At 40.3% G+C, this 27,755-nt stretch overlaps 12 protein-coding genes across 12 annotated transcripts; 7 read left to right on the top strand and 5 right to left on the bottom strand.

Moving 5' to 3' along the window:
* Nucleotides 1–163: 163 nt before the first annotated feature.
* On the top strand, nt 164–661 carry VMA11 (H(+)-transporting V0 sector ATPase subunit c'; the record flags this gene model as incomplete). Its single annotated transcript, XM_022821470.1, has 1 exon — nt 164–661. One exon carries the CDS (start codon nt 164–166, stop codon nt 659–661), a length of 498 nt encoding a protein of 165 aa, XP_022677829.1.
* A 246-nt stretch (nt 662–907) lies between these two features.
* On the bottom strand, nt 908–2,311 carry RVB2 (RuvB family ATP-dependent DNA helicase reptin; the record flags this gene model as incomplete). The annotated part of the gene is made up of 1 exon (XM_022821469.1): nt 908–2,311. One exon carries the CDS (start codon nt 2,309–2,311, stop codon nt 908–910), a length of 1,404 nt encoding a protein of 467 aa, XP_022677828.1.
* A 533-nt stretch (nt 2,312–2,844) lies between these two features.
* AGP2 (Agp2p) lies at nt 2,845–4,560 on the bottom strand (the record flags this gene model as incomplete). The annotated part of the gene is made up of 1 exon (XM_022821468.1): nt 2,845–4,560. The coding sequence occupies one exon, from the start codon at nt 4,558–4,560 to the stop codon at nt 2,845–2,847; it is 1,716 nt and encodes a 571-aa protein (XP_022677827.1).
* Nucleotides 4,561–5,682: 1,122 nt separating this feature from the next.
* KLMA_70213 (uncharacterized protein) lies at nt 5,683–7,941 on the top strand (the record flags this gene model as incomplete). Its single annotated transcript, XM_022821467.1, has 1 exon — nt 5,683–7,941. One exon carries the CDS (start codon nt 5,683–5,685, stop codon nt 7,939–7,941), a length of 2,259 nt encoding a protein of 752 aa, XP_022677826.1.
* A 222-nt stretch (nt 7,942–8,163) lies between these two features.
* Nucleotides 8,164–10,704, bottom strand: HSL7 (protein arginine N-methyltransferase; the record flags this gene model as incomplete). The annotated part of the gene is made up of 1 exon (XM_022821466.1): nt 8,164–10,704. The coding sequence occupies one exon, from the start codon at nt 10,702–10,704 to the stop codon at nt 8,164–8,166; it is 2,541 nt and encodes an 846-aa protein (XP_022677825.1).
* Nucleotides 10,705–11,161: 457 nt separating this feature from the next.
* Nucleotides 11,162–11,560, top strand: CKS1 (cyclin-dependent protein kinase regulatory subunit CKS1; the record flags this gene model as incomplete). The annotated part of the gene is made up of 1 exon (XM_022821465.1): nt 11,162–11,560. One exon carries the CDS (start codon nt 11,162–11,164, stop codon nt 11,558–11,560), a length of 399 nt encoding a protein of 132 aa, XP_022677824.1.
* Nucleotides 11,561–12,214: 654 nt separating this feature from the next.
* Nucleotides 12,215–19,126, top strand: MEC1 (protein kinase MEC1; the record flags this gene model as incomplete). Its single annotated transcript, XM_022821464.1, has 1 exon — nt 12,215–19,126. One exon carries the CDS (start codon nt 12,215–12,217, stop codon nt 19,124–19,126), a length of 6,912 nt encoding a protein of 2,303 aa, XP_022677823.1.
* Nucleotides 19,127–19,170: 44 nt separating this feature from the next.
* Nucleotides 19,171–21,558, bottom strand: NVJ2 (Nvj2p; the record flags this gene model as incomplete). The annotated part of the gene is made up of 1 exon (XM_022821463.1): nt 19,171–21,558. The coding sequence occupies one exon, from the start codon at nt 21,556–21,558 to the stop codon at nt 19,171–19,173; it is 2,388 nt and encodes a 795-aa protein (XP_022677822.1).
* A 2,255-nt stretch (nt 21,559–23,813) lies between these two features.
* KLMA_70208 (uncharacterized protein) lies at nt 23,814–24,758 on the top strand (the record flags this gene model as incomplete). The annotated part of the gene is made up of 1 exon (XM_022821461.1): nt 23,814–24,758. The coding sequence occupies one exon, from the start codon at nt 23,814–23,816 to the stop codon at nt 24,756–24,758; it is 945 nt and encodes a 314-aa protein (XP_022677821.1).
* Nucleotides 24,759–25,236: 478 nt separating this feature from the next.
* Nucleotides 25,237–26,184, top strand: TWF1 (twinfilin TWF1; the record flags this gene model as incomplete). Its single annotated transcript, XM_022821460.1, has 1 exon — nt 25,237–26,184. The coding sequence occupies one exon, from the start codon at nt 25,237–25,239 to the stop codon at nt 26,182–26,184; it is 948 nt and encodes a 315-aa protein (XP_022677820.1).
* Nucleotides 26,185–26,286: 102 nt separating this feature from the next.
* ASR1 (ubiquitin-protein ligase ASR1) lies at nt 26,287–27,186 on the bottom strand (the record flags this gene model as incomplete). Its single annotated transcript, XM_022821459.1, has 1 exon — nt 26,287–27,186. One exon carries the CDS (start codon nt 27,184–27,186, stop codon nt 26,287–26,289), a length of 900 nt encoding a protein of 299 aa, XP_022677819.1.
* Nucleotides 27,187–27,408: 222 nt separating this feature from the next.
* Nucleotides 27,409–27,750, top strand: RDS3 (U2 snRNP complex subunit RDS3; the record flags this gene model as incomplete). Its single annotated transcript, XM_022821458.1, has 1 exon — nt 27,409–27,750. The coding sequence occupies one exon, from the start codon at nt 27,409–27,411 to the stop codon at nt 27,748–27,750; it is 342 nt and encodes a 113-aa protein (XP_022677818.1).
* Nucleotides 27,751–27,755: the final 5 nt, after the last annotated feature.

Below are 27,755 nucleotides of genomic sequence, written 5' to 3'. Positions count from 1 at the left end.
TGCACACTTGCAAGGTTAAGCACTCGGGAACTGTCAGGTTGCGAACGGTATTGGACTCTAATCTATCAGCTGGGGCCAACTTTGAAATCATCTTTTCCAAACCTCGTGCGAATTAATATCCAGAAGGTGAAAACAACCAGCAAGAATATTGTACACAGCTAACATGTCGCAAGTCATTTCGGAAGACCAGTATGCACCTCTGTTTGCGCCATTCTTTGGTTTCGCTGGATGTGCGTTTGCTATGATCCTGTCGTGCTTCGGTGCTGCTATCGGTACGGCTAAATCTGGTATCGGTATTTCTGGTATTGGTACGTTTAAGCCAGAGTTGATTATGAAATCTCTAATTCCTGTTGTTATGAGTGGTATATTGGCCGTGTATGGGCTTGTAGTAGCTGTTTTAATTGCGGGTGGTTTGTCGCCTAGTGAAGACTACACCCTTTTTAACGGGTTTATGCACTTGAGTTGTGGTCTTTGTGTGGGTTTTGCATGCTTAAGCAGTGGTTATGCAATTGGTATCGTGGGTGATGTTGGTGTGAGAAAGTATATGCACCAACCCAGATTATTTGTCGGTATAGTGTTGATTCTAATTTTCTCCGAAGTTTTGGGGCTATACGGAATGATCGTGGCCTTGATATTGAATACCAGAGGCTCTTCAAGTTGAAACTAACCCACCAATGACTGTGGTTCGCAGCTTGATGATTACTGTTGTTATATCATTCAAAACAAAGAAAAGAAGAAGAAGGAGAAGACAGTAATTAGAGTAGAATAGAATTCAATAATGCTTGTATAACTGTTTTGTTACATTCTAGAATTGACGGTTGCATCGTACGTACTACTTATTACTACATATTTTGGAACACAAAATATAGATAAAAGGGGGTTTTGTTGTTGTTGTTGCTGGGCCAATTTAAGCGCTAGTGTCCATAGCGTCTTCGCTTTTACCAATGCTGATATTCACCTGGCCTTGGTTGTCAATGTACTGAGATTCAAATTCTTGTACAAACTTGACGGAACGAGAACTATCTAAGAACAATAGGTAAGCACGTTCAACATCAACAACGTCAACAACGTTTGATTTTCTCTTCTGAGCTATTTGTTGAGAAACACTGATCAAATTGCTACTGTAACGGAGTGATGTTTCAGTACCAATGTTTGTGAGTAGATCCAGAGCTTCAGGGGTCAATTCCACTTCTTCTTCTGTACTTCTGATAGTCAAGATGGTTTTTATTTCACTCTTATCGTAGTTCTGAGTAGTTATTATGATCGTTCTATCCAAAAGATCTAGTGGTAAACCATGAGGAGACTTGTAGTTTGTTCCACGGGTCTTGGAGATACCACGGTTAGTTGCCATTATCACTATAGGTGCAAATTCATCTTCTAGGGCACGGTTGATAAAGGAGAAACATTCGATATCAAGCATGTGGACCTCATCAATGAATAGAACACCTGGAACAATTTCTGCTTTTCCTTCTTCCTTCCATTCAGCAACCTTGGTGTTGATTTGGTCACGAACCTCTGATCTGATCTCACCAGTGTCACCGGTAAATAGAGCTAGGAAACCTTGGGTACGAGAGTTTATCACATCAATTTCATGTAATGATACAGTATGAACAACTGTCTTCCTCTTTTGTAGCTCACCTTCTGGACACTGAACAAATTTAGTATCGGCCCCCATGGCATCGTAATCACGAGAACGAGCGAAGGATCTTCCAAGCTTGGTGATTTTACCACTTGCTTTATCGATAGAAATAACATCACCCGCTAGAACCTTTTCCTTAGTCAAACCTTCAATCATTTTATTACCCAATTCGTAAATGGTCTCCATGTCTGTAGTTTTGATAGTTAACTTACCTTGCTTGTGGCCACCGGTAATAGATCTGTCAATTTGAATTTCCACAACTTCACCCTCGATTAATTCTGTTTCTTCCTTGATTTTGATACCAATGGACTTACGGAAGGCTTGGGTCAAAGCCTCGGTCTTTGAAAGCTCTAAAGAGAATATTTCTGAACCTGCAATGGCAGTGAATGGAACATCCTTCCCCAATGATTGTGAAAGACCCATAGCTAATGCAGTTTTACCAGTGGATGGTGGACCAGCAACTAAGACAGCTCTACCTGCAATGGTACCATTTTGAACCATCTTTAAAATGACACCAGCAGCTCTACGAGCTTGTAGTTGGCCAACCATACCTTGGGAAGAAGGCTTTGGTTGCAAGTTTTCATCCAAACCCAATCCAGAAATGTGCGAGTGTGCGGCAATCAAAGAAAGAGACTTAAGAGTCTCTTGAGAGTCCTGCGTTTGGATAGACATTGTTCCGCTGATAGTTATTAGTTGTGCAGATTCCGTTCAAGCACTTTTAACCTAATATGTTGAGATATAGTAAGTACTGTTATTATAAGCTTCTTGCTAGAAGCACTATCGTGAAGTTCTAACATCAATTATTGACATTGTATGCTTTCTAGTTCTATCGAAACAATTTTTCAAATAGGAAAAAAGGAAGAGTTCAGTCACGTGCATTAAAACATACAGTAAATGAATATCTTAAACTTATAAATAGTGTAAATAATGGTACAATCATACTAGCCTGAATGATATCCTTGCAAATACTGCTCAGAAATGCCATCTTATTCACGGAATGTCTAAAACTAAAAACAAAAGGCATTTTTGTGAGGGGACACTGATGATTAATAGTGAAAAGATCAGAATGTGTTTCCGAGACTTGGTTCAAGCTTAAGTTGTAGTACCGCTGCTCTAAGTACGTAATGTTCATGAAATCCATGGAATGTGTTTGATATTAGATATTTTGGTTTGGGAGGAGATGGATTATTTTCCTGGCCCAGTCTTTAGCAATTCTGAATAGAATTGAGTGCATATTTATGGAAACCTAACGACTTTTCATGTTCTTCTATCTCATCTATTCCGGTGAGAAGATCGGCTTCATGCGGCTTTACCCATGGATCCTTTGCTCTTTTGAATACAAAGAAGCAGCCCAAGAATATTGCAATGTCAACGAATACCATTAAGTAGCAGAATAAAAAGTTCTCTACGTCCCAATTACCACGCAAAAAAACGGTGTACCCTTGAACTCCTATCATCAATGTAACCGCGGTTAGACCACAATAACAAGTATAAGGTTGCCCCCATGACTTAAATGGAAGTTCAGGTAAGCTTTTCGATGGGTATTGGGCGATGTAAGCCCTTCTGAATGATAAATAAACGATGCAGAGCACCGCGAAATTGATGAGTTGCGAAGCAGTGATTAGATTGATAAGCCAATTGAGCACAACCGCACTATTGGAACTTAGTTGTAACAAACTTATCAGTGCCCATACTAATGAGACTGCTACAGCAAAAATAGGAACGCCAGATTTGGTACAGTATTGGAAAACCCTGGGGGCATATCCATCAAGGGACAAACCATATAATGATCTTGAAGAGCAGTACGTATATGCATTGCCTGCCGAAAATGCGGCGGTAACCAACGCAGCGTTAACCACATCCGGCAATACTTTGATTCCAAGGTTATTCATTGCAATGACATAAGGAGATGAACCGGCTCCAGGCCTTGGTTCGTTGATAACCGCTGTTAATGCTGGATCTTTGCTTGAGCACACAATACCAACGCAAAGACACCCACCAAGGAACAAAATTGTTAGTCTGATAAACACCTGTTTGAAAGCAGTTGGTAATACCTTTCTTGGGAGCATAGTTTCACCCGCTATCATGGCGACATAATCTGGCCCCGCGATGGTGAAACTTGCTTGAATGATGCAAGCCAAGAATCCTTGAAAGTACCCTATTGATTCAGATCCTTCTCCATTAGGAAAGTATTTCTTGAACTTGGTTGTTGTAATATTTCGGAACCCGTATCTGTCATGTTTAGGATTTGCTCCTAGCATGGTGATAAATGTAAACAAAAACAACCCAACAGCTAATAAAATCTTGAAGCTTGCCAAAAATGCCTCCGTTTCCCCATAATACCTAACTGCAAATAGTGAGATTCCAATATACAATACCACCTGTATGCATAGCGGAATAGCTGGTGAAAAGTCATCTCGCCAATAATGCAAAATAGTATTTACAGCGACGATCTCAAATGGGATCTGCACACATTCAAGAAACCAAAAATTCCACCCAGCCATAACCGCCATTGAATCGTTACAGCATCTTTTGGACATTCGCAAGAAAGGCGAAGAAATAGGCAGATAGCAGACCATTTCAGCCGTACTTACCGTAATGCAAAGAATCGGAATGCACCATAACGCAAATCCAAAAATCAAAGATAATGCTCCTCCGTGGTACAACGCTTTACCAATACTCACAAACAATGCTGTACCAATAACTCCTGAGATACCTATAAGCTGTACATGGTAGTTTTTTAAACTCCTCGCTGTTGAAGTCCTGAAGTATCCGCTACTGTCATCAGAAGAGAAGGCTACTACCTCTTCGGATTCCTGGGCCTTCTGCTTAGATAACAACGAAATGGACCCTGTCATTAAATCCTTGCCGTCACCGCTCGTCTGTTGCTGTAAGCGTATATAATTACTGCCTCCGATCATATCTTATGTCTAGCCTAACCAAAATTAATGTCTAGTCCCAGCCTAACTAATATTCAATGTACAGTATACATAAACTTTATATAGTATCATCATTGAAGAAAGCTCCGCTATTTTTTTTTCCAGTATAACGTATTCGAACTTGAAAAGGCCTCTAACCTAGCCTGCCTGACCTTCTGCCCAGTTCACTACACTAAACTACACTACTGCTGATTCTTGTGAAGGGAAAATTACAAGTAAGGAAACCAATTAACCTAAGCTAGGGAGTCATTCATTTTTGTCGCTGCACTCGAATAAGGGAAAAAAATTATATCCTATAGCCCCTTCTGTGGATGGGGACTAAAAGTTTAAGTTGACGGCACTAAGCAGGCTCGATGGCCAAACCTGAAAAAGAATACACTCTAAAAAGAAATTGTTTTCCCTGAGAGAAATAGAGTAATTTGCACCAGTTGCTTTCGTCCGAGCTACATGCCATAATGATGGTTACGGCTGGGATAAAATAGTGCCGAAGCAAGCAAGCAAAGAGGCCAGAAATTCTTGTTTCCCCAGAAACAAAAACGAAACGAAACGAAACGAAAAAAAAAATTAAAAAAAAAAAAAGATGAAGTGGAAAAAAAATTATAAACCAAATAATCAGCAATAAAAAATTGTATGTAGGTAAGGGTCGGGTCGGGCTGGGTCAAGTCTTGCTAATTAAATTCCGGTGAAACTTTTTTATTTATTTTTGGTTAATCGGTTTTTTTTTTTTTAATGATTTTATTTTCATTTTTATTTTTCTGGGGGCCCAAAACATAATTTCTGGTGGAAAGTTAAGTTTTTTTTGCTATTGATCACGTGTATCCCGGGTAACGAATTCGGATCTGCATTTCTCGGCACGGTTTTTTCTAAACTTTGAACCTTTTCCAATAATGGCTAGCAAAGGTTTAAACTCAAGCTCTATAATTATACTTTAGTTCATTTCATGTTTATTTTATGCTAATTGACTCGAAGCAGAGAAAAGATCCCGGTGCTAAAAGCTCAAGATCTGAGGTCTGTGATATCGAGGTTTGGATACTAGAATCATTGTTTCCGATTAAGTGGTGTTTTTTAGCTCAATTTTTATTGTGAGCCGCTGGAATAGGAATAATGGATATCGAGGATCCCTGGAAAAGCGCTGATTCTGGCTCTTCACCAGCTGGTTTGGGTGGTTTCGGTATTTTGCAGCGCGGCAATGATGACCAGTTGATGAAAATTAAAGAGAGTTTGAAGAAGGGTTTGAATGATACAACCTGGGGCCCAGTGTACAAGCTTTTCGAGGATGAGGATTCTTCCGCCATGGAATTTGAAGCTGCCACAGAGAAGATAGACGTGAACGAGAAGCATTTGACAGGCGTACCACTACTTACGTATTGTGTTGCGTTTGATAGACTGTCATTTCTTGAGTCACTTTTGATGACGAAGGACAATAGGAAGAAAAAGATGGATTTGAATGTTAAAGATGATTTCAACAAGTGGACGCCAATTATGTGGTGCTGCTACTTGGACCGGTATTCGTGCTTGACAGAATTGATGAGATTTTCGGACGAGCTTGATCTTTACTACAAAACGGCCACTGGGCAGTCACTAGAGTCGCTAGCAGTTCCAGGTACGGCGATATATGGCTTTATGGATATTCACCAGGTGTTCACGAAAAAACCACAACAGGTCGAAGACTTATACAAAGCGCCAGCTGATATAAATCCAGGAATTGACTCTACTATGGATGAGTTGAACCTACAGACTGCTGGTTTACGAGTTCATGATGATATAGACGAGGATACTGCGTATTTCCATCCTGCAGAGCGCAGCACTGCTGTGGAGCAACCTCCAGACATTCCACCAGAATCAGAATTCAATTACAAAATTTTGGAACCAAGACAATACATAGTATTCACTAGTTTGGATATCGATAAAATAGCCGCTTTGGTGGAAACAATCCCAAACAAATTTCCTCATAAACCTAATATTGCAGCAGCGGTGACGTTCCAATGTATTAGATACGCACATCATAAAAGAAATAATAGGAAAATGATTGAGTCTGTCTATGATTTATGTCTGCAAAAGTTATGTCCTCCAGAAGAAGATCAGGATATATTGAAGAAATCTTACGCTTTGGGTTATCTCAACTTTTTGTATTATTACCTATACCGTGATGAAACGGTCCTACCTGCATATCCAAATATCTTACAGAATATTATAGACACTATGCTATCATTGATAAAGAGCTTATCATCGGCGATCAATAATAGATTAAAACCGTTGTTAGTTCCTGGCATTCTTGAATACACGACTATCTCAGATGTTAAAGAAACGCTTTATAAGAATGATTGGAACTTCTTCAAAAAGAGGAAGATCAATCGTTTAAAACACGATTCGTATGACCACATTCTAAAACAGCTTTACCCACCTTCTGTGAAAGAACAAATGAAACCATCTCCACTAAAAATTGTTCAAATATTTGGAGCATTAACGTATGTCTTCGATTTACACAGCATACACCCAGTGCTCCTACAGCAATGTATCTCAATTTCGGCTAAATGGTTGGCTCACACGATCTTTAATGAATTAATTCGTTCGAAGCAGCTCCTATCAAGGGCACATGCAATGCAAATTAGATTGAATCTCTCCATTTTGCATGATTGGGTCAAAAACCATAACTTTAAGGTTGATAAACCAGAACTAATGGACACATTTATGTGGCAAAGATTCCCTTTGACAATTGTTCAGGATGTTGGCGCTATAGATCTAAGTGACCCCTCTAAGCAACCAATAAAAAATGTATTGTTTTATAAACCTGTTGCAGAAGAGCCATGTTCTGATGAAACAAACTCTCTGTTCTTCTATCAACCCTTTGCTCGAATATGGCAATACCACTTTGAACCCGTCTATCAGCTTTTGCAATGGTTACAGGTTGCGACATCTTTGGAGGCAAGTGAAGATGTTATGCAGAGCACATTGAAGTTGTTCAACAGATTGAATGCTACTCAATTGTACAAGTCCCTAGATCGTTACAGATATGAGATCAATGAGGAGAAATCTAAGATGAAGAAGCTTTTAAGACAGCGTGTTAAAGCTGAAAAGGAAGAAGAACCTATCATGTTGGAAACTGAGTTTGATGTTTATTTGGCATTACCCACATTGCATGAGCTTTATGCTCTATACGATGAATGTGAATCGAGTTACATATATCTCCCTGTACTACCAGTAGAGATACAAGACGAAGTAGATGATGTTCATGACCAGGTCAAAGGCGATCAAGATCTGGAAACAGCATCTGGTACCTTTGAAAACATGGATGAACCAAAACCGGCAGCACATGCAGTTTGGTCTTCAAACGACATGAAACTTCAAGAGAATCCTTGGTAATTATCTTTTTAACTTAAATATATATATGTTCGTTTAAGAAAGGAAAATTTGAATGTATATTAATATATGTTAGCATCATCATTTCAATATCCAGATAAAGACTTTGGTCAAATAAGTTGCAATTAGTTGTTCTTTCCTATCTTTCTCTCTCAAGAGCGAATATATAAATATATATTGTGCAAATTGTCTTTTAGTTTTCGACATGTATTTAGGTATCTTCCATTACAGCGGTATAGCGTAAGTGCTACCGTTTGGGTTATGGAGTTGTGAGACACTTGTCCTAACACGCACATGGTATTCTTCAACAAACGATTTTTTACGTTCAACCCGTTCCTTATCCAGAATAGATGGGATCTGTCTATTCTGAAGTTCATGCAAATCTTTCACACTTTCCCATTCATTGCCTCTGTTTGACATGAAGTCTGTGTGGTTCACTGAGTCTTCAAAGAACTTAGACTCCCCATTCGAGGAGTCATGCTGATGACCGAAACGAGCAAAAGCGTTTGTCAATTTTTGCGTTTCGAGATCCGTTCCATTGTCCTTCAAAGTGTGGTTGTGTTTCTCTCTTTCTACTGAATTGTTGTGAGCGTCTGAAGAGGACACTAAGTAAACAAAGCAGGATGCAGACCACTCGTACCAAACTTTGTCCTTATTATTATTTCTTGACATGAAGAGCTCCACTTCTGTGTCATCGTTGAGGAATAATGGTTCTTTCAATGGGAAGAATATCGGTGACCACGATCTCATATTTTCCGTATGATTTCCTTTCGTTGGCGTTGATGATGAGCCATTGTGATTTCTTGAGTTTTCAATAGTGGAATTTTCCTGGTCCTGTAGTGTTTTAAGGATGGAGCCATCTGGTACAGTACTCAATGTGATGTCAGCGTACAAGGTCGCAATGAAGTACCCCACTATACCGTGAATTTCACTCTTATGCTTCACGCGGAAGTGGGACACAGACGTTTTATTAAAGTGGGACAGACGCTCTTCGTGTGAATGCGTAAAGTTCCATATCTCATTAATCCGTGATGAAGTTTGACAATATGGTATATGGTGAATCACGCTGGGCTGCTCAAGATACTGCGGCCCTCTCTGAGACAAACTTTGGTACAGAATTGGTGACGACACCGGAGCAGCATATGAACTATAGCTTTGAGGGATAAATCTCGTCGATGGTTTCGAATGGAACTGCTCTATGGGTGCCAAGCACTCTGGAGACAACTCATTGCAACCAAACGATCCCAACAACTCGCTAATGCATAGATCGACTTTCACGTGATCATCCCATTCTCTAATGTCGCACATTGTAATCTCCACTCTATTGTCCCAATGCTCGAAATTGCGTTTTTGCAAGTACAGCAATGCATGTGGATTTTTCTCGATCGCCAAGAGCCTGAAATTCGTCACGCGTAGCGTGTCCAAAACTTTGAAAGTCTTATCCACAAGCGGACCCCTGCCAGCACCAGCAACAAGAATGACAATCTCGTTTGAACCTCTCCATCTTGACGAATTTTCCATCAATATGTCCGAAACCGCCATCGCTATCGCCCTTTCGTACTGCTCGTATTTCACTGCGTCCCGTTCAAAAGTCTGGTACACAGCATTCGATAAATCCTCGCAGTGCGGCAACAATGGCGGCATAACCCTGGGTTCCATCGAAAAAAACGCATGGCTCGCGTTTGCATTGCCATTCCCATTGCCATTCCCATTTCCGTTCGCAATTGGATTCGACTTCGAATTCGAATCCAAATTCGCATCAGAATTCTCCATGGCTATTAACTTATCCCCCTTCTTGAGTAAATAGTTGATGTACTCCAGGTACTGCGACGGCCCAACGCACAGTTTGTCCACGTACTTCTCCATTCCATGCAGCAAAATAGCCAGTTCCCCGAACTGCGACGCATTCCCGTTTATCCGCTGGAACGCGGTGATCAGATGCTGGTTGAACCGGTTCAAAACAGGGTAGTTGTACTGGTTCGTAGTGAACACAGACGCCGAGATCAACAAGCACGTCACTGGCTCGCTTAGCCAACGCTCTAGCACATACCCGGGCGTCCGCTGCCGTGGCAACGCCAGCGACACACTCAATTTACCTGCATATCTGCACATCTTCCGAATCGTGTTCCACAGCTCCCATGTGGAAAGCGGATCGGAGTCCTCAAAAAGCGGAAGCGAGATCGAAACCGTGGGACACCGCTCCCCGAACTGGTCAAATACCCGCGCAAGCGACTGCGCGTAGTAATGCAGAGTGTTAAGTCGTTTTGGCGGAGCTACAATCACCTGTCGGATCCCGACAAAATTGGCATACTCCAGCTCGTGCTGCAGCACTTGCAACGACAGCTCCCGCACATCCACTTCGCTACTATCTAGCTCTAGAAACGAACTTACAAGCCCGATATACTGGGGAGTTGCGGCTCCAATGCCGCCATTGCCGCCGCTGGTACTGCCATTACTGTTACTTCTGCTACCACCATTGCCGCCGCTGGACGGAAGAACACCTAACTCCTGTAGCTGTGGTGCTTCTAACCGCAGCTCGCTAGCTCCACTCTCACGATACGCTTCGAACTGAGCTTTCATACTATCCCTGTAGCGCGCATTCGTAAGCGGCACTAGCAAATAGTCACACTGCTCCAGTGGCGACTGCGCACTTCTCTTATCTTCTTCTTCTCCGATCCCCGCTGTGTAGGCGCCGTAGGCGCCCTGTCCAAGCTCTGGCTTGATCCCAACAAACACATTGCTCTGTGTGGTGATTCCTATGCCCATGGCTGATATTCTGCTTTACTTCTAGCACACGCACACACTCACGCACTCTCTCTGTATACCTATATCTTTATCACTTCTCACACTATGTTTCCGCCCACGGACGGTTCTGGCGCTCGCTGTACCGCTTTCTTTCTAGTTTCTTGTGGTCACCTTCTTTCGATTTGTACGGCTCATCTTTAATTGTTTTTTTCAGTGCACATGAAACAGAAACAAACATTTGGCATTTGGGCAAATACCAAAACCAAAACAATAGAAAACAAGCATAGATTTCGATTCTGATTTAGAAAGAAAAACAAAATAAAAAAAAAAAAAAAAAAAAAATATATCAACTACATACATACATACAAACACACTAACATTGGCATACACATACGCATACACACACGCGTATACCTCGCTATACAAACACCCTCTAAGGCCAATCGCATTCGCATTCTACTGATTCCGCATCTTAGACATGTACTCGACCCATACGTTCCAGGGACGGAAACTTTCAGAGCTAGAACGCAGTCGCGTCCTGGAATTTCAGGACAGCATTCACTACTCGCCGCGTTATTCTGACGATACACACGAGTACAGACACGTAATGCTGCCCAAGGCAATGCTAAAGGTCATACCTTCTGACTATTTTAATGGAGATACAGGCACTCTGCGCATATTGACGGAGGACGAGTGGCGTGGACTCGGAATCACACAGTCGCTTGGCTGGGAACACTACGAGTGTCACGCACCCGAACCTCACATCTTACTTTTCAAGAGACCACTGAATTACGAGCAGGAGTTGCGTGCCGCCCATGCGGCAGCCGCTGCTGCTTCACAGCAACAGCAGCAGCAGCAACAGCAAGTAGGGAGATAATAGGCGGCTAGGATGGTGCGCTTCCTGTGGATAATCTGTGGATAATCGTCTAGGCGCTGGAAGAGGAAGAATAAAAAAAACAAAAACTATAATAAATAAAGGAGAAAAATAAGAGAGATATATCAGATATCGAGCGAGTGGGTTTTCCGCGGAGAATACGAGGTGCTGGTTGGTGTTTTTTCCGTGACGTAAGCGCGTAAACTCCCCCTTATATCTATCTCTGATACAAAGCAGATTTTTTTTCGTTTGTATATAATGGGATGGTTTTTACCCCGTTAGAATTGGGCGGCAAGGAGGTGTGAATTAGCCGCCGATGTGGTGGCCAGATTCGACTTTGGCATGCCCTTAGCTTCTCCTCCGCTCCACTTGTATTAGGCTGGGCGTCTATCTCGTAGGCGCTTTAGCTATTACTCTTTCTCTTGCTCGTTGTTTTCGTTTTTCGTTTTTTTTTTTTTTTTTCCTTTCTCCCTTCCGTCTGTTTATCACAATATATATAGTTTATAAAATGAAAAGTGTATGTACATCTCATATAAAGTAATGAACGAAACCAAATATGAAATCGGAAATGAGAGCGGGGGCGCGAAACAGCGAAACGTAGGAAACAACAGGAAGCACGCTACGTAAAGAGCTTTTGTTTTTTAGTCTCTGCTACAGATGAGCACTGCTAAGGTGAAGTACCTCGATGAGCTCATCGTGGCTCTGCGGTCTGCTGCTGCTGCTGCCACTATGACTTCTGCAACAGCCGCTGCCGCCGCAGATGGAAATACAAGCGAAAATACAGGAACAGATGGATCCACCGCCAGTGCTAAGCTTCTGCACACTTTGCTTAGGAATATACACGCGCCAGCAGAAGAACTGATATTCCACAAGTCGTTTGTCGCGCTAGATCTTTTGCTCAAATGCAACCCGCATCTCCTTCGCGCGAGCATCCTCGATAATATGCTCGAGTGTTCGATGATCCATTGGGATAACCTGCAGTACATGTGGCTCATCAGACGATACGTGTTGCGATGGCTGGACGTGTGTGTGTTTAAGGGCCCGGATCTGGCGTCGTGGTTCGCAGATCAGATGGACCAGTTCGATAGACAGTTGTTGCAATGTCTCAAGGGGACTTTGGAGGTCAATCAGTTTCACGCACTAATGAAGAAAGTTGTGATTGTCAACGAATGGATTATGAATCACTACATCTTGAAAACGTACAGTTACAGGGGTTGGAACAGCCAGTTCCTCAGACTCATGCGGTTCTTGGTCTTTGTTCTCAAGTCAATCAACTTGAAGCCCAACGACACCAGAACTCAGAACCAGTCTCTGGTGGAGTACTCGCGTATCGTTAATCTACTCGTTACCTATATTGTAACGTCAAAACAGTCATTGCCTGTCTTTTCCTTCTCGTTCGACCTCATTCAAACATTGATCAAAGACCACTACCGCCATATTCCACCAACTTCCCTGGCCAAATCGCTTCTCAGGACACTATACCTTTGTCGCGACAATGTATCGATGATAAACTACATGAAAAATACCTTTCAACTACATCATTGGATCGCTACAAATGCAAAAGATCTCGATACAGACTATCAAGTTCTATTTGTTCGCACAGTAAATTATGTGGCGTTTAAACTAGGTCTTATAGATACAATAGAAGAATTCACTTTTCCTAATAAACAATTGCATTGGCTTCATGAAAAGATTGAGCGCTCGGAGGCGCTTCCACCTGCAAAAATTACAGAACTCACGGCCAAGGCCCACTACGACAAAATTTACGATTCCTTGGCCTCTGCTAACAAAAATAACAGCAGCCTGGATGATATATTATTGCCTGTGTTCCCCTCGATTCGCCAGTTAGCCCTTGATGAAAGTCTAATACATAACACGAATACTGGAGATTCTCCCACTTCGCAGCAAACGTTAGAGCATTCTCGCACCATGAAATTGTCTCCCAAAAAACTACTTCCTTTGCACAAATCTTTGGCTTATCAGTTATTGGTTAGATATATTTTAAGACCAGGCCACGATGTGAGCACAATGTCGGAACCAATGCTCACAGGCGTTATCCTTGTCATTATAGATATACTTTCTCAGTTTGACCCACCACAACTAACTTCCAAGCCAGATCCCTCTAATGCATCTTTTGGCTATTTCTGCTTTCAGGTTATAAACACATCATTTACTCGGAAATCTAGACCTCTACGGCTTCTTTCAGTAGGACTCTTCCCTCTTTTCGCTCGCTCAGGATGCTCTCATGAAGAATCTAATTTGAAATTCCTGATAATGTTCTTGCAAAAGCCTTGGCCTTCGCATTTGACTGAAACATGCCAGATGAGCTGGATAAATCTTATCTTAAACTGTAACAGCGATTATTTTGATGACTTATTGCTCAAACTCATTGATGTCTTCAACTCAAGTGATTTTGCAGAACATACAATGATGTCATATCAACTACGGTACTTGTCCAGAATTGAAGAAAAATCTCCATACCAGTTACTTTCTCCAATATTACCCGTTATATTTAAAAAGATGGGCAAGAATCTAGTTGAAAAGAGACTCGGTCTACAAAGAATTGTACAACTGGTAGAATACCCAGCAAAGACGTTATTGGAAAATTTTCAAAGGTACGTTGTGCCTTATGCATTGGGCCATTACAAGAGTGATGCTATTGCAGAAATTGCTCGCATAATGTCTGACAACAATAAAAATCTTATAGAAGAAAAAAAACTACAATTGCTTGATAGAAACAGTAGGCAAATTTTTGCTGTAGCGTTGGTCAAGCACGCATTTTTCTCTATTGAAACCATAGAAACTCTTTTCCTTAATACAGCTCCGAACTTCAAAAAACAATACATTGCTCTTTATCTACCAGATTACAAGACTTTGGCAGAAGTTCTAAAAATGAGCAAAACAATCTCATCCCTTGATTCCCCCTTAACAGAAAATGAAAGATCTATTCTAGCATCACTAAGATATTTAGTTATCACTAATTTTTCAAAAGATAGGAGGCGTGGCACAAGATTCAGGAATATTGAAGATTGGAATGAGGAAATGCAGAAACAATTTTTGTACAAGATGGAACAAAATATTTTGGGTATTTTCCAAGTATTCTCGAATGACATGCATGACTCAGATGGTAAAACATCTTATTATGAGAAGTTACGTGTCTTGAATGGTATAACATTCCTAATGAAGCATTCTTCAAAAAAATCAATCATATCTGCACTTGCTCAATTAAGCATATGCCTTCAGACAGGCTCTGAAATACAAGAAATTCAGCTTAATGCTTTGCAATGCTGGCATCTTCTCGTCAGATTATTAAATGAAGAACAAATCACTGCCATAATAGATAGTCTTTTCTGTTTGGTTTTACAAAAATGGGATTGTTTCAGCAGTTCTTGTAAATCCGAATGTCAGGCCATATTTGACACTCTTCTCAGAGATAGACAATCATTGGTACTAGAATCAAGGCCTTTCTTGTTATTGTCGTTTTTAAATAATCCTGAACTACAAGTTTTGGAGAGGCATCCAATGGTAGCAAGAAAAGTACTAAAAGTTATGACAACCACAAATTGGCTCAGAGTCTTCACTCAAAATCTAGGTAGTAACAACAGATATGTTATTCTACAGACATTATTAGAACTGGAAAAGTACTTTACTACTTCTCTTTATCGGAAACATGTCGACGTTATCACGAAACATGATGATTCCATCCATCTCTCTCGGTTACTGGGTGCTCTCTTAGATTCCGCCTATAAGTTTAGAAATAAAGATCTCAAGATTTGTCAATTATCCTCATCGTGTATTGGTTTAATGGGTCTTTTGGATGTAACAAAACACTCTTTACCCCGAAACAATAACTTGTCGGAAGAGATATGTGATTTCAATAATCACTCTCAAACTGTGAAGTTCTTAATAAACATTATAAATGACATTCTTGTTCCGGCATTTTGGCAAAGTGAAAATCCTACCAAGCAATTATTTGTCGCTTTAGTCATGCAAGAGTCATTAAAATACTGTGGTTTAAGTGCAGCGAACTGGGATATAAATAATCCGGAGAATTATCCTATGGAGGCTAAGCTTTGGTCTAGATTTAACGATATTTCAAAGACCACGCTGTATCCATTGATTTCATCTTTATATTTGGCTCAGTCATGGAAAGAATATGTGCCCCTGAAATATCCCTCCTTTAGAGCCAAAGATCCATTCCAGGTATGGATAAGAAACCTTACATTGGATTTATTGAAAATAGGAACGGATGAAGACCATCCATTGCATGTTTTTTCATCTTTGATCAGAGAAGACGATGGGTCTCTTTCAAACTTCTTACTACCATTCATTACTATGGATATTATCCTCAGAGCTAGTAAGGGCAGTAAATATATTGAAATTATTGAAAATCTTTCAATTGAGTTTCAGTATATCTTTAATTATGATATCCAGCAACTTAACCACTTTCAGATGGATTCTCTTAAGATGGCTTACAATTCTATTTTCCGCGTATATGAATATTGCAAAAAATGGGTCAGTAACTTCAAACAGGATTACCAGGCTGCAAATGGGACCTATATGATTCAAGAAGACCGATTTTTAAAGATTTTGGATCGCACTGAAAATTTTGTGAATATAATACCTTCAGACGTTCTTGCCAAGAAATCTTTAGAAACGGATTCCTTTGAAAGATCTGCGTTATATCTTGAACAAAGCTATAGGGAACAAGGTACTGCGCCTTCTTCATCCAGTGATCTTTTACAAAGTCTTCAGATGACATACGCTGAAATTGGTGATGTTGATGCTGTGGGCGGCGTATTGAAGATGTTTTCTACTGGAAACTTAACAACTAAAATTGAAGAGTTACAATATTCCAAAAATTGGAGGATGGCACAGGACTGCTTTGAAGCCTTAAGTGTTTTCAAGCAATCAGATACATCGTACGTTAGTGAGGATCTAATTAAATCTTCGAATATGAAAATGTTGAAGTCAATGTATAACCATCAGTTGTATGATGAACTTTTATCCAAAATCAAGCTTCATCTACCGGAAATTAAGGGCTTCGTCGCAGAGAACGATAATGACCTATTGAACATGGGTATAGAGGCTGCAAGTCAAACTGGAAGTATAGATGACTTGACAAAATGGATCGAACGGCTGGAATATATCCAGAACTTTAATGATCCTTCTTTACTTCTTCATTATAATATTGCGAAAGTGTTACAAGCCGTCAATAAAAACGAATTAAACAAATTCGAACGGTATCTGAACAGATGTTTTGCGCTCATTGGAGTGCAATTCACTACTCCATCTACTAGTACTACTTTATTGAAAAATAGAGAAACACTTCAAAAACTTCATGCGCTTACAGATACAAAAATGCTTTTTAGCACTCGTTCCACCACTGATTTTGCAAATATTTTGAAAACATTAAACGGAAGACTTTCGCATGTTGGTTCGGACTTTTCTCCAAACCACTACCTGTTATCTATAAGAAAGACAGTAGAAATTGTATCCAGTAAAGAGCATCTCCACACAGATATTTCCAACGTGTATTTCCATTTATCACAATTAGATCGGAAAGAGAATAGGCTCGAGTTGGCAGCAGAAGATTTGATGAATGCTCTGAAGTATAATCATCATTCAGCCGAATTAGAATTTGCGGAAATCCTTTGGAAACAAGGGGAAAAGGATATGGCACTCAAGACTGTAGCCGAGATAACGAAAAGGTTCGAGAATGATCCTTCTACGCTATCTTCAAAAAATCAAGACTTTAAAGAAGTTCTTTTGAAATATACGGAATGGCTTGATCTTTCCAACAGTTCAGTATCAGATCAAATTATTAAGCAATACAATGAGCTTATTAGGTTGGACAAGAGTTGGCATGCGCCTTTCTATTCTATGGGTTTGTACTACAGTAAATTACTCGAAAAGAAAAAGGCTGAAGGATATGTCTCCGATGGATCCTTAGAATACAGATCTATCACTAACTTTCTGGCTTCCTTTGAGAAGGGCTCTTCAAATATAAGGCAATCTCTTCCAAAGGTGGTCACCTTGTGGTTAGACACTACAAAATCAGAAAGCTCCGACAGTAATTCAGATAGGAGTACCTATTCATCTAAAATATGTGCTAAGATTGATGCCACTGTTAAGCAATGTGGTATACATATATGGTACACTGTATTGACACAGCTGCTATCAAGGTTATTACATCCTCATACTGCTACTATCCACTCGATAGTTAATATATTATTTCATATGACAATGGAGTATCCTTCTGTGATGCTTTGGTATATCTCAATCCTATTGAACTCAGAAAACTTGGAGAGAAGGAATATAGGGAAACAAATAATCGACGCCTTCCAAAAGAAAAACCCTAAAACGAAACTACCTAATACTGCGATATCACTGGTACAATCCCTTACTAGGGTATGTATAAAAGATGTCAAAAGTACATCAAGCCGATCAGGTAGGTCCATAGATAATGATTTCAGGTTTAATTTAGAACTGGCTCCAAATGATATGTGTGTCCCAGTTAATATTAACTTGAAAAAATTACTCCCTTCAACTGCAAATAGTATGGATTCCGAGACTTTTAAGAGTGTCATGGTGACTATTTCGAAGTTTTCTCCACAATATATGGTATTCAATAGTTTGAAAAAACCTAAAAAGTTAACGGTTATTGGTTCGGATGGTAACATATACGGAATTATGTGCAAAAAAGAGGATGTTCGACAGGATAATCAGTACATGCAATTTGCCAACACAATGAGTTTTTTGTTGAGTAATGATGTCGAGTCTAGAAAAAGGAATTTGGGTATTACAACATATGGTGTGCTTTCTTTACGGGAAGATTGTGGCCTGTTAGAGATCGTACCCAACGTCTTGACATTGCGATCCTTGTTGAGCATGAAATATGAAAGTATGAAGATAAAGTATTCGTTGAAGTCATTGCAAGAAAAATGGCAAGGAATACCTTCAGATCAAAAATTAGGCTTCCACCAAGATTGTCTCAAGAAATTTCCACCTGTATTGTACCAGTGGTTCCTTGATAATTTCCCGGATCCAATTACCTGGTACAATGCCAGGAATGGCTTTGTTAGATCATACTCAGTTATGGCTATGGTCGGTCATATACTAGGGCTTGGTGACAGACACTGTGAGAATATATTGCTTGACGTATCTACAGGTCGTGTACTCCATGTTGATTTTGACTGTCTGTTTGAAAAGGGGAAAAAACTTCCTGTTCCAGAGCTTGTTCCATTCAGATTGACTCAAAATATTGTTGACGCGTTTGGTATAATACGTACAGAAGGCACCTTCAAGAAGTCGTGTGAAGTTACCTTAAGAGTCATGCGAAATAATGAGATAGGTCTAGTGAATATCATTGAGACAATTATGTATGATAGAAAAATTGATGAATCTATCCAGATGGCTTTGAAAGTTTTGAGAGACAAAATTCGAGGGATCGATTCAAGGGATGGTTTGGCTTTAAGCGTGAGTGGTCAAGTAGAAGCCCTTACTCAAGAAGCTAGTTCTGTTGAGAACCTCAGTAAGATGTATATAGGTTGGTTACCTTTTTGGTAGTTTTACATTAGAAGATAATATTAATTAGCATTATGAATTAGAATTTAGCTTGAAAGTAAAGGTGGGGGTGGGGGTCTTTTGTTCTTCTTTTTAGGACTAGCAGGTGTAAAGACAATATTAACTTCCTCGGGAATGTTGTGAGGTGTTGCAGTCTGAGGGTTGAGGTTTTCATTGTTCGAGAATGAGAAACTATCTTCGCGCCGTCTGAAAGAATCTGGGATGGGGGACGTTGGGCCGAAAGATCCTGATGTAGACCTGGCCCTGCTTCTATTCACGAACATATCACCCTTGTGTAATTCGTTGTGTTGTTTTGTGTAATTTTCCGCTTTGGTACTGTCAATAGATGACGTTTTGCTCCTTGGCATTCTTCTACTCGAAATCATTTCTGGTGAAGATGGTTTCCCTGTTGTTTTGTGGTTCGATTCAACTCTAAGACCAGTATCTAACTCCAAATGATTATTAGTCGATTCCTGCACTTTTACATCTTTCTCTATAAAGCTGGTTTCTTCAACGACTTCTTGTTTGAAATCTAGTGCACGAAGATCGCCACGATCTGAATAGTCTTTACTATCATCGTTCAGTGATTCTTTAACCGTAGTAACTTGATCCTTATACCACCTTCCGATTTTCTTCATACCCGTTTGTAGATAACGCTTGGTAGTATTAGAATTAATGGAATCTGAAGAGGACTTAGATCTCAATGAGAGGTTGGAATCATCGTTGCTTCTATTCTTCAAGAAGGCTTTTAGATTTTCGCCTGATCTGCGAGGAATCTCTGGCTCGATGATGTTGGTAAAAGAAGTTTCATTATTGTCTGTAGTTGGGGATGATGGCACGAAATTATTCTGTGGTTTTTCATCCTGTTGTTCAACATTCTGAGAGTAATCATTCTCTTCCTTAACTGAAAATCCACTGCTATGGGCAGTTTGAGTTTTCAACTCTTCAAGGTTGATATTCTCCTTTGTATCTGTTTCTGTTTCTGGGCGTTTCCAAATTCCTCCTCTGTATATTTCCGAGGTAGTCGTATAGTATACCATGTCATCCATGTAAGGAAGAACAATAGACTCTTTGATAGCCTCCTTGAACTTCGATTTAATCATATTTGTTACCATGTTATTGGAAAGCTGTCTGGTACTAAGAACTGGTTCGACGTCAATATCGAGTAAGGGTTCTGATTGGAAAGCGTACCACAATCTATTTGATGGAGGAGGTTTAACGAGAATAACAACTGGTCCTTCAACTTTCTTGGCTGTAATTGAAAGCTTTATATCCATCTCACGTTTCTTAAACCTCGAACCAAGATTTATATTTACCTTCGTTGCAATTATCAAGTGTAAATGACCTGTGTACAAAAGGTCAAAGGAGACTCTAGTTAGACCCTCTGGGGTGAGATCTAATAGCTTCGCGTTAGTTATCAGAGGTGCACCATTACCAACATCAACTGTTTCTATGCTAAAGTCATCAAGTAACCCTGGTTTGTTGATCTTCCTTAATTTCTTATATATCCGTTCCTTCAAAGCATTCGATAAAGTTTCTGTATGTTGGAAGGAGAGAAACAGTCTTCCCAAGAGTGCATTAAACCACTGAGACGAGTGTTGGCCTTCTGTAGAGTTCAATGTCTGAATCAACTGCAGCATATCTTTGGTCTTGAAATGTGCTGTTTGAGCGAAGTATTCTGCGGAAAGTGCTTTATCTACTTCAAGATTTGTAGTTGATGCCGATGTTCCAAAAGAGGAGTTGGAAAGTTTTGTAGCCTGAATCAAAGCAAAATACCAATCCTCTTTATCAGTATTCAGATCGAGATAGATAAAAAATTGGTCTGAAGGACCCCCTTTCCTAAACTGAACCTCGCCTGATTCGCTCAAGTAAGCAGTATGCTTCTTCCAGATGGAAATACAAGTTTTCTTTGTAAACAAGGAGCCATCGCTGATTGGTGTATTGTCTTGGGGAGATATAGTTCTTGGCCATATAGATATGAAAGCATCGTTCAACACAATGACTTGCTGAGGCCCCGCACCAGGGGAATTGTCCTTGTATAGAAACAAATTCCCATGTTTCAACACGGCATAAAACTTGTCTTTCTTCTTTAATTTGTCTCTGGTAATTTGCTGTTCCGATGAAGTCAAGTTTATGCTACTGTCTGTCTCGTCTGATCCGTCTACTTGGCTTTGGTTGTCCACATCACTCTGGTGTGGGTAAAACTGTCTTGTCATATGAATCCATCCTTCCTTCTTAGCTGCAACACCTTTCAATTCGTTGAAATCCCCAACTTCAAAGTCAGGATCAACATCTACAAGTAGTGTGTCATTTTCCTTCTCATCAACATCGGAGACGGGTTTGCTTAGTAGGTAAAAGACGATAAACACGCAAATCGGAATAAACGTTATTCCTCCGAATAAGTATATCAAGAAAAACGTCTTAATTGATATCATTCCACACTATTGCATAAAACTAAAAATTCAAACCAGCGTTTCCCCTCACAACCTAGTGTATTTCTGTCGGCTTTCTTAGTTGTTCAAATATTGTGCAACTATATGGAAGTTCTGTTAATAGATTTCATGTTTTACTTATTTAATTCCTCTTTGCTTTCACAAATAAAGGGTTTTTCAAGAACGTACAGGCTTTGATTTGAAGTTGAAATAGGAAAGATTTCGTCATTACGGCGATCCAGAAATAAATAAATAAAAAAAAAAAAGACGACGGTTTCCGTACCGCGGAACAACTATCATGTCCATCCGACCCAAGAAGCCACGGAAGCATTCTTGTTAGGTTTTCTTATTGGGAAACAGAGTCTACGGCATAGGGGCTGTGTAAGGACAATACAGATACAAAGATATAAGAATATCTGGAAATGGATTTACTTATTTTTGTTTACAGAACTAGTTACAAGAACAAGAGAAAGAGACCTTCTTTTTTTCTAGATCAGAGTCATTAAATCAGTTTTTTCGTTTGTGTGTTCATTGAGTACAGTACTTAAACTGCACTCTTAGACAGTGTGAATATAAGAAAATCATCACATAAAGAAAAGCGAAGGTTGGATGGGGTGTGTTTACACATGCGCATGAAAAAAGGGTTTGTCCTGCTAATCCCAGTTACTCTTTTTTCATTGAACATGAGGCATCGCCCGATGCCTGAACCCACTAGACTACTCTTGAGTTATCGTATCAACATCAGATATCTGGCGACCATTCATCAATTCTCTCCACACCAGCGTCCTCAAGAAATTTGTACACAGAGAACGCGCCTACTGCCTAAAAAGACAGTGGTGCAGAAATACTAAATATGTCCGCCCGGTCGAAAGCAAAAGTCATCAGTTGTTGACAACCAAACCGTGGGCCAAGAGGTCTGATAGAAGGGGAAAACAAAACGCAATCCGAATGGAGGAAGTAAGCACATGGATGCGCAGACATGCTTCTCTGGTTTTTTTATTATACATTATTCTTATCACATTTATTGTTCTACTGTTTTCTGCAGAAGTGAAGGAATAAACAACCCACAAATTCCCCCCACCGACTTCACTTCTCTGTGAGACAAACACAATCGTGTTATTACTGCACAGTGCTCATACAAGGCTGAAACTTAACGATAAAAAGAGATTGTCGACCCGTAGTTATACAACTATTCAGTCGGAACAACTGGTAATATTCTCACATTAATCACTGCAAACAGAAAACAGAAAACAAAATAAACGTAAAAAACAGAGAAAGACACATATGCACGAGGATCTCGTACCGTACTTTCCTACATCCGTTGTCCCCCTGGACAAACTGCGTTTCCCCTAACTGGATCAGCTCCTCCTGGCCCGAGAAATCTGGTTCTTTGGTTCTTTAATTCATTAGTTAACCGTTTTTCTACTGAAAATACAGATAAGTTAACATGTTTTCCAGGTATTATAGCAGAGTAAAATACCAACCCAATGTCATCGCCTTTTATACTGCGAAAAAAAAAATTTTCCAACGCAGTTTTTTTTTTTTTCAGATTTTTTTTCAGAATAAAAAGAAACATATTCCCCGTATACAGTGACACAAAATTCGAGGTTTTCGACCAATCATATTAGGGCACGCCGTGGTCCGGCAGTTAGGGCTTAAGGACGGCTCCGCTGGCCTCGCTTTCTGCCACTGCAGGCACCTTCATTCTCCAGCAGGGTCGAGGTGCCTCTGTCACTGCCAATTAGGCGAGCTTTCCATGGGCTTGCCGCCTTTTTCCCGGCCTGACACTTTGATGCTTGCGTAAGCACCCGCACACCGCGTACAGTGCCTTTCTTTTTTGTTCTTACCCGAGTCCCTTATTTCGTTGCTGTCTGTTGTTGTTCTTTTTTTTTTTGGTTTCCAGTTTCTCCGGCCGAATTTGAGCGTTTCGAAACTGAAAAAGTGAAAAATTGCTTATTCTGCAAAGTGCCGATGCGATGAGCAGGCGATGAGTGATGAGCTAGGAAAGAAATACACTACATAAATAGATAAATAAATAAATGAGTACAGGAATAGGAATGGATTAAGGTGTGATATATAGGAGGAGTGTTGTGTTAAGGGTTTAGGCTAGGGTTTAGCTACTGGAAGCAGTGTGTGGGATATCACTATCCGGGTCCGGACCACAGTTTAGGTTTTGGGAGGAGAGACATAGAGAGAGTGTTTCTGTGTGTGTGTGTGTGTGTTTGTGTATAGATAGTATCTTAGAGTAGCGTGCGAGAATGGCCAAGAACGTTTGTATTGGTAAGAAGCATGAGAGTCAGTTCAAGATAGCCACGCGGGTTATTCCGGAGACGGCTATTACGCCGCTATCGAGGGAAACTGGAATGCAGAGCACTGACGAGTCTGATGTGGATGGGACCGAGTCAGGCGGGTTGTTCTCACCTGTGGGATCGGATAGGGAGATGGAAATGGAGATGGAGCTTGGGTTGGAGCTTGACGACGAGTTTGAATTCGACTGGTTCGCGGATTCGTCGCACCCGAAGAGTTTTAGGACGGTGCGTCAGCCGGAGAAGTGTGAGGAAAGTGAGGTTGAGGTTGTTGGTAAGGACTTGAGTGTATCGGAAGACTTGAAAGGTTTGATACTGCCAAAGGCCCGTGGAGAGGACGACGATGGTACCGGAAATGACGTGGAGTTGCCTATCAACGAGGATTTCTGGAAAGAGGTGGATACCTCTGTTGGTGAGACTGACGTTGAGATTCACGTACAGGACTTTCACGGGTCTGCCCTCTTGACGGGCAAGTCGAGTAATCTCGCTGCTTCTGCTGCTTCTGCTGCTGCTGCTGCTGCTGCCACGGAAAATAGTAGCGCAAGCGTGGCTGCCATTGAGGATTTCATCAAGATGGATAACTATTCGTTTTCCAACGGTGTGGGTACTAATAGTGGCAGCAGTAGCATGGAAGAACATGCAGAAGCTCGCATCACTCACTTTATGTACCCAATCAAGAAGTTCACCTTCAGAGATGCCTCAGGAAAGCTGGTTCTAGATCCACAGGTATCTGCAAACCCATCAGGCATTTCCACTGCTACGCACACCTATACCCGTGATCGTATTCTCAAGGCAAGAAAGGCTAAGTCTAAATTCAAGAAAATATCGCGTTCCAGAGAAGGCTGGTGCGAAATGGTTTCCACAGGTGTTGGTATCGGTGAATTCATGTTGGTGTAATAATATCGGACGTCTTTTTATTCTTCTAATTTGGTTTTCAATTGGGTTGTGTTTTTGTTTTTGTTTGTGTTTTTTTTTTATTCATTTTATCTACTTCTCCTTCTACTTTTGCTTTCACTTCATGTGTAGGTTGTACTTTGTACCGTTCAGAATTGACACCTCTGAACACACGTTGCATCTTAGTTGACAACAACTAAGTCATTTCTATTTATGTTTAATACACTATATACCAAATTCTATGACAATATAACGTTGATATCATAAATATCGATAAAGATTGTGTACTTGTCTACCCTGCCCTGTCTTGCCCTTTTCTCTTTTCGCGGCACATCGCTCAAATTCTGTTATTTTGACCCTCATAAAATATTAATGTCAGACTTTTAAAGGTTTAATAACTTCAACAGACTTTGAAGGGAGAACGAGAAAGAAAGCATAGACCAACCAGTGCAGCTCTACCACCACGCTACAAATCCCAACCATGTCTAATCAGTCCGGTATCACTGCTGACCAAGAAGTTTTGAATGCAATTGCTGCATTGAAGTCCCGTCATGCTTCAGTTGTAGCTAAAATTGAACAATCTGAACAGCCTGTGATCAAACTACAGGAAACTTTTCAGGATTTAGAGTCTCTTAGGGAGTATGTTGGTAGTAACGACGACACGCCCCTCTATATCATCATATATGACGAGCCTAAGATGCATTTCATTGCTTACACTCCAGATTACGCCCCAATTAGATCTAAGATGTTATACGCATCCTCGAAGATAACTTTCCAAAGACAAATAGGGGCCAACAATTTAAAATCGTATATGTTCACTGATGTGAATGACATTGATGAAAAGTCTTGGACTGATACCACTTCCAAAGAAGAGTTGATGACTGCAGCAGAGCTTGAGAAGCTTCAGATCGATGCACAACAAAACTCTATGAGGAGTTCGGGAGCAGTAAAGTTAGTTTCTGCACATACAAACGGCAGCAATTCGTTGGGTTTCAAAGTCGCTGATGCTGGAAGCTTAAAAGATCTGTTTCAAAAGTACAATTTGGTACTCTTCCAAATTGATATGAAATCAGAAGAAATCATCATTAAGAATAAGTTTACTACATCTACAGATGATGAGATTGTCGAAAAAATTCCTAATGATAGTCCCACTTTTTCCATCTTCCGTAAGGCTGGAGATTACTACTTCATTTTAAGTTGTCCATCTGGATCTGCTATTAAGGAGAGGATGGTTTACGCAGCAAATAAAAGAGCATTCATATTGAACTTAAAGGATTCTGATGATATCGACATTAAGAAAACCATTGAAATTGGTGATCCTCAAGAGCTAGAGTTGTCTGATTTGGGAGAAAAGGAGGAAACCGCCGGTTCACAAACACCAGCAAAACCAAGATTAAACAAACCGAAGGCACCTTCCAGGAGAAGATGAATGCAAATGAAAAATAGACTAAAACAAAATAACCTAATAAAAAAAAACCATGCACCTATATTATTAGAGATCTAAAAAGTAAAATTATGTCGTCATATTTAATTATATAACAGCCTTTATTGACAGCTTTGCCAACTCTTTATAATCCAACTGCACTGGATCAAAGCCGCTGGGAGACATTTCATATAATTTTCTTGACACAATTTTGTTTATAGTAATATACCTATCCTTCGTTAAACTTCCTTGTTGATAATAAGAGTCTAGCTCTGACCGTACAAACCGCTGTATCTTGCACTTATCATCATAACTTAATGTATATGGTTGTGCGAATCTGTTATAAATACATTCTGTAAGTATGCTCCTTTTGTCTCTCATCCTCCCTTCATATATTCTCACATTAGAGTCTCGGACTATCATTGAGGATGGCCCGCGTCCTCGGAGGTGTGATAAGTTACCATGACATTCTGTGCACAGCCAGTCAGTTTCTCCCACTTCGCATAATAATTCGGTCAAGCAGGAAGGATGGAATAACGTCTCGCATGTCTCGCAATATAATGATACACTATCATCCATATCACCACATAACGCACATTGCACTAAGACTAGTTCAGGACTTCCGGATTTCGGTTCATCTTGTATTTCTTCCCGTTCAGCAGAGTCTAACTCAGCAGCAGCTGTAGAAGCAGCATCTCCTTCTCCAGAACTATTATTCTCACAATCTTCGTTTAATAGCCGAAGTTTAGTAAATTGCTCTACCAAAGAAACATTGCACCAATATTGTAAATCAATCTTGATATCCTCATATATTCTATGTAGATGCTTTGAGTCCTTCCGGCACGTAGGACAGTGAAAATCATTTGAATATAAATGCCATTGCCTTATGCATGAAATATGATATCTGTGTTTGCAAGGTAATAGCTCTCCTATATCGATTTCTTTCATACTTTCCAAGCAGATACCGCATACTTCGGCTTTGCAGACACTATCACTATCGCCGCACATTGCGAATTCACCAGATTCGTTGTGTTCTGATGATCTTCAGCTATGTCCTTTCTTATAACTGCCATTGTGAAGGGTTTGATTAATACAGAATGTATAAAAACCATGTCTTTTTAGCTAACTATTCTAATAGAGGTAATGAAGAATACCGAAGGAGGAATGATGAAGAGGGTCATTACCGAAGTATCTAACTTGGTGACATACGGTTACGATTAGAGCGAAAGTATGTCTCGTCATCAATATGACCTAGTGATGTGTCTGAACCTTCCTGGTACGAGCATAGGTAAATTATGTGATAAGTGCGATGGACGTTGTCCTTTATGCGACTCCGATGTGAAACTGATATCGAAGGTTAGAATATGTGATTCATGTGCAGTTGGAGGTAGTGGTGGTAAGTGCATTACATGCGGCAATGCTGGAAAGCATGAGGCTCTTTACTGTTTGGAGTGTGTCAGGTCAGAGAAAAGTCGAGATGGATGTCCTAGGATACTGAACTATGGAAGTAATAAAACTGACAGATACTACAATAAGAAACTGGATAACAAAAGGAGTACATATGATACTTAAAGAAC

Source organism: Kluyveromyces marxianus, chromosome 7 (genome assembly GCF_001417885.1).
Source record: "Kluyveromyces marxianus DMKU3-1042 DNA, complete genome, chromosome 7".
NCBI classification, from domain to species: domain Eukaryota; kingdom Fungi; phylum Ascomycota; class Saccharomycetes; order Saccharomycetales; family Saccharomycetaceae; genus Kluyveromyces; species Kluyveromyces marxianus.
This window is presented reverse-complemented; position numbering and strand designations above follow the sequence as displayed.